This window comes from Helianthus annuus, chromosome 8 (genome assembly GCF_002127325.2).
Source record: "Helianthus annuus cultivar XRQ/B chromosome 8, HanXRQr2.0-SUNRISE, whole genome shotgun sequence".
Classification (NCBI taxonomy): domain Eukaryota; kingdom Viridiplantae; phylum Streptophyta; class Magnoliopsida; order Asterales; family Asteraceae; genus Helianthus; species Helianthus annuus.
This window is the reverse complement of record NC_035440.2, coordinates 162,460,482-162,465,240: the sequence shown is the minus strand read 5'-3', so window position 1 is coordinate 162,465,240 and position 4,759 is coordinate 162,460,482. Positions and strand designations below refer to the sequence as shown.

At 39.1% G+C, this 4,759-nt stretch overlaps 1 protein-coding gene across 2 annotated transcripts; it reads left to right on the top strand.

Moving 5' to 3' along the window:
* Positions 1-379: 379 nt before the first annotated feature.
* Positions 380-4,308, top strand: LOC110912726 (U-box domain-containing protein 13). 2 transcript variants are annotated; one of them, XM_035976206.1, is made up of 5 exons: positions 410-901; positions 1,474-1,532; positions 2,204-2,320; positions 2,429-2,884; positions 2,971-4,308. In XM_035976206.1, exons 3-5 carry the CDS (start codon positions 2,225-2,227, stop codon positions 4,066-4,068), a joined length of 1,650 nt encoding a protein of 549 aa, XP_035832099.1. In that variant the 5' UTR covers positions 410-901; positions 1,474-1,532; positions 2,204-2,224; the 3' UTR covers positions 4,069-4,308. The 2 variants fall into 2 exon arrangements, with proteins under 2 accessions (XP_022013218.1, XP_035832099.1); XM_022157526.2 differs by lacking the exon at positions 1,474-1,532 and having other exon boundaries at positions 380-901.
* Positions 4,309-4,759: the final 451 nt, after the last annotated feature.

Genomic DNA, 4,759 nt, shown 5'->3' with positions numbered 1-4,759 from the left:
TCGTGCCTTCGAGCGTGTGTTCACGGGCTTCGGCCCTAGGTGAGAGTTTTCCCCGTTTAAGAGGCGAGTGTATCATGATGTGGTGAATTAGTACCTCATTTGGAAGATTTGTTGACCGTTTAAAAAAAATTAAATTTTCTTTTTTTTACATTTTTTTATTTAAATTTTCTTTTTTCCAAACCCTACCCCGAGTCGACTCAGACGCCGAATCGAAGCCGTTTAAGCTGAATAACAGAATCATGCTTTCCTTCTCCCTTCCAGCTAACAACACTTGTCGAAAAAGTCAATAACAGAATCATCATCATCATAACCACTTAACTCAACCACGGTCAACCCCCGTGGTTAAGCTAACCTTACTCCAGCCGCGCCACTCTCACACACACACAAAAAGCCAATTCCTACCCCTCTCTTCTTCTCTCTGCTCCTACTCCGTGACACCATCATCATCACACACACACTCTCTCTCTCTATATTCTCTCTCTCTCTCTCTCTCTCTCTCTCATGGAGCAACGACTCTGACCTCTTTTCTTCTCCCGTTACCTATCACTCTGCTCAGTGGCTCTGTTTGTTTACAGATCTTACAGCAATTTTGCATCTGTTGTTGTTCTCTGTTGTTGTTGTTGTTGTTATGGCGGATGTAGGAAAAATTGGAGTGATATTGAAGCTGATTGATATCGTGAACGAGATTTCGGTGATATCGGATTACCGGAGCACGGTAAGGAAGCAGTTTTTTAATTTATCTAGAAGGTTGAAGCTGTTGAATCCGTTGTTTGAAGAGATTCGCGATGTTAAAGAGGCGGTTCCCGATGAATCGTTCCGATCTCTTGTTTCGTTGATGGAGGCGTTGGAATCTGCTAAGGAGTTGCTCAGATTGGGGAGTGAAGGGAGTAAGATTTATTTGGTATGGTTTTTGGAATTGAATCTGGTGAATTGTTTTTTTAGGGTTTTGGTTTTGTTTCTGTGGATTTGGGAGGTTTGATTGTGGTTTTGAAGTATTGATTTGGTGTGAATTGTTGTGGTGTTTGTAGAGATTGATGCTGTTGTTGATTGTGTGGAATGTTAGGGTTTTGAATGTTGATGAATTTGTGTGTTTGTGTAGATTTGGTTGTGTTATTATAGAGAATCTCTGATTAATTTATCTTCTAGGGTTTAGTAACTGTTATCCTGTTTCCTTCAGCTAGAAAGCATATATCTGCTAAAATTGTTTCAAATCTAGTATGAAATTGTCTGATCTTTGTGAAGATTAACTTGATTTAGAAAACAAAGAATACTGTTTGCTAATTATGTCTTTGTGTGTATGAGATATAATATAACCAATAGTTGATGGATGCATCCACTTTCATAGTTATATTAGTATATTACCACTTTCGCATTTTCTGCATAAACGATGCGAGTTTTGTTGGTTTAGAAAGTTATTGGTTGGTTTAGTTAGTTTATAATCTGCATTTCATATGAGATATGGTGTTAGGACAGGTTCTCAAAGTTCAATATGCTCGGATTGCTGCTCAGACTGCTGAACTCCTGGCCAAAAGGTTTGTCTTCCACGCGTTTTGATACTCTGCGGTCCAAGCTACATGTTGCTGCGAACGTCTGGCTTGCGTGGCATATTAGGGCAGAGTAGTTAGTTTTAATCACACGTGAGACATTACGCATCATAAATTCTTGTATATGAAAATATACATTACACGTATTAGCTACACTAGGTTTGGTAATTTGGTTGCTATTACTTCTGTTATTACTTTCCCTCTCATTGGCACTTCAATATAGCTGATTCTTGTCGTTTTATGGTAAGCATGATTACTAATATCCGCTACATCTTATGCTACAACTTAGCTATCAAGGATAAGAAATCTAAGGACCAATCATGCATACATATTAATATTATACACACGCGCTTTATGTTCTAAACTGCGGATCATTTGCAAGTGTTAGCCGAAAGCGTTGTATAAGTTTTATCATTTTACATGGGTATTCTGATCAATTTATTCTGCATTGTGGTATCGTATTTGGTAAAGACGTGTTCTATAAATAGTTCTGTGTATTTAAACCTAACCCTAGTTATGTTACTGCTCCTTGTTTGAACACGAACTACGTTACACAATATCTGTTCATAGATTCTAAGAATCGTTTTTCTTTAATTTTGATATTTGTATGATTATTAAATAAAGAAATAATTACTTACAATGTATTTCTACGCACACAGGCCCTGGAGAAAGAAGAAATAATGAAAAAATACCAAGAAGTTACGGAGCGTTTGGAAAAAGATCTAGAAGGCATTTCATTTGAGAAACTTGACATATCAGATGAAGTTAAAGAACAGGTAAAGCATCATTGTTCTGTTGTAACTACAGCGTTACCAAAAAAAAAAAAAAAATACATAAATTACAACAATCTTAGTATTGTGCACATGGTTTTATCTTTATATCAGGTTGCACTTGTTCTCGCTCAATTCAGAAGAGCCAAAGGAAGAACCGACGCACCAGATGTTGAGTTGAATGAAGATCTTTCATCCCTTTACGATAAGGGTAGTGATGTGGCAGCAGATCCTTCGGTCTTAAAACGATTGATTGAAAAACTACAATTAACCAGAATTAACGATCTCACACATGAATCAATAACATTGCATGAAATGGTTACCGCGAGCGACGGTGATCCCGGAGAAAATATAGAAAAAATGTCAATGTTATTGAAACTGATCAAAGATTTTGTGCAAACCGATAATCCAAGTGCAGATTCACCTCCTGGTGAAACTTCTGCTCCACCAAATTCAAACAATCAAGAAACTTCGTCCAAGAGTTATAAAAATATATTAATACCTGATGATTTCCGTTGTCCTATATCGCTCGAGCTAATGAAAGATCCTGTTATCGTCTCAACCGGGCAGGTAATTTACTAACTCACCATTGTTTCTCTATTTCTTTATTATCTTATCTAAGTTATATGTTCGTTAAATATTTTCAATATTTGTAGACGTATGAACGAACATGTATAGAGAAATGGTTAGAAGCCGGGCACAAAACATGCCCTAAAACACAGCAAAACCTAACGAGTACCGTTCTCATACCAAATTACGTGTTACGAAGTCTTATAGCTCAATGGTGCGAGGCAAATGGTATCGACCCACCACAACGGGCGGGGCGGCCAACTTCTGCGTGCACCCCCGCAGAACGGTCTCTGATAAACGTGCTGCTAACTAAGCTCAAATCGGTTAGTCCAGACGACCAACGAACTGCAGCCGGTGAAATCCGTCTTCTTGCAAAACGAAACGCTGATAACCGTGTAGCCATAGCCGAAGCCGGTGCGATCCCGCTTCTCACACACCTACTAACCGCACCGGACTCACGAACGCAAGAACATGCAGTCACCGCGCTTTTAAACCTTTCGATTTGCGAAGATAACAAAGGAAGCATCGTGTCTTCTGGCGCAGTCCCCGGGATTGTTCAAGTGTTAAAAAAGGGTAGCATGGAAGCACGTGAAAACGCAGCCGCCACGCTTTTCAGTCTCTCGGTGATCGATGAAAACAAGGTGACAATCGGTTCATTAGGAGCAATCCCGCCACTCGTATTACTATTAAGCGAAGGTACACAAAGAGGGAAAAAAGACGCTGCAACCGCGTTGTTTAACCTATGCATATATCAAGGTAACAAGGGTCGGGCCGTGAGGGCGGGTGTGATCACCACATTAATGGAGCTTTTAACCGAACCGCAAGGCGGGATGAAAGACGAGGCGTTAGCCATTCTCGCCATACTCTCGAGCCATCCAGAAGGAAAGGTGGCTATCGGTAAATCCGATGCGGTTCGCGTTTTGGTGGAGTTTATCGGGTCTGGGTCTCCGAGAAATAAAGAGAACGCCGCAGCGGTTTTGGTTCATCTTTGTTCGGGTGATAATAAGTATTTAGTGGAAGCGCAAGAACTCGGGGTGATGGGGGTTCTGGTGGATTTGCTACATCATGGTACCGATAGAGGGAAAAGAAAGGCGGCGCAGTTGTTGGAGAAGATAACGCGATACACCGAGCAACAGAAGTTATCTCAAACTTTGTCTCAAGCGATTGCGGAAAGCGAAGAATGACCGAAGATTGTGCGGTTATTGTTTTGTTTGATTGATATTGATATTGGTACCCTTTTCAATGTTGTTTTTTTCCATTGAAATGTAGAAGAAGGGGAAAGGTGGAAGATCACCATCCCCCATCCCTTGTCTTTTTTTAGTGTATTGAGGATTATTACTGCAAACAAATACAAGGTAAAAAGATGTGATCTGACTCTGTTGTTATTCTCACTTCTAATGGAAGGGTATTTATTGTCTTGTCTTTTTTTTTTTTTTTACTTCTTTAAATCTTGGAATTGAATGCTAATGGCTTTGTTTTTTGCTCACTTTCATTGTGATGATGTGTTAGAGCTAAATCTTCTTTTATCAAATAAGGAGATATTGTTAGGTTGGTTGATTCTATACATAGATGATTGTATGTTGGTTAGTGTATACATGTGAAAGTTTAGCGTCTTTAAACGTTAACCACGAGTTTGCTAGCTTAGAAATTTTCACCAAGTCGGTTTAGGAAGTTGGGTAGTTCAGGTACTGTTCTCGACGATATGAGAAGTTTCATTTCTAGATATGTAGAAGAAGATTATACAACCATGCTTTAATACTAGTTTTCGGTTTCAAATTGGGTTTGAAAATATGAATATATATAACCTATATCAGTTTCTGATACTACTTGTTGGTCACAAAAATTTTGTTATAGTAGAGTTTAAACATGGATTTT

Excerpts from the sequence above, each read along its gene's own strand:
- LOC110912726 (XM_022157526.2), top strand. The coding sequence starts at position 629 with ATGGCGGATGTAGGAAAAATTGGAGTGATATTGAAGCTGATTGATATC. Across the intron at positions 2,321-2,428 it reads CAGATGAAGTTAAAGAACAG|GTTGCACTTGTTCTCGCTCA; the intron begins GTAAAGCATCAT and ends TCTTTATATCAG. Across the intron at positions 2,885-2,970 it reads TTATCGTCTCAACCGGGCAG|ACGTATGAACGAACATGTAT; the intron begins GTAATTTACTAA and ends CAATATTTGTAG.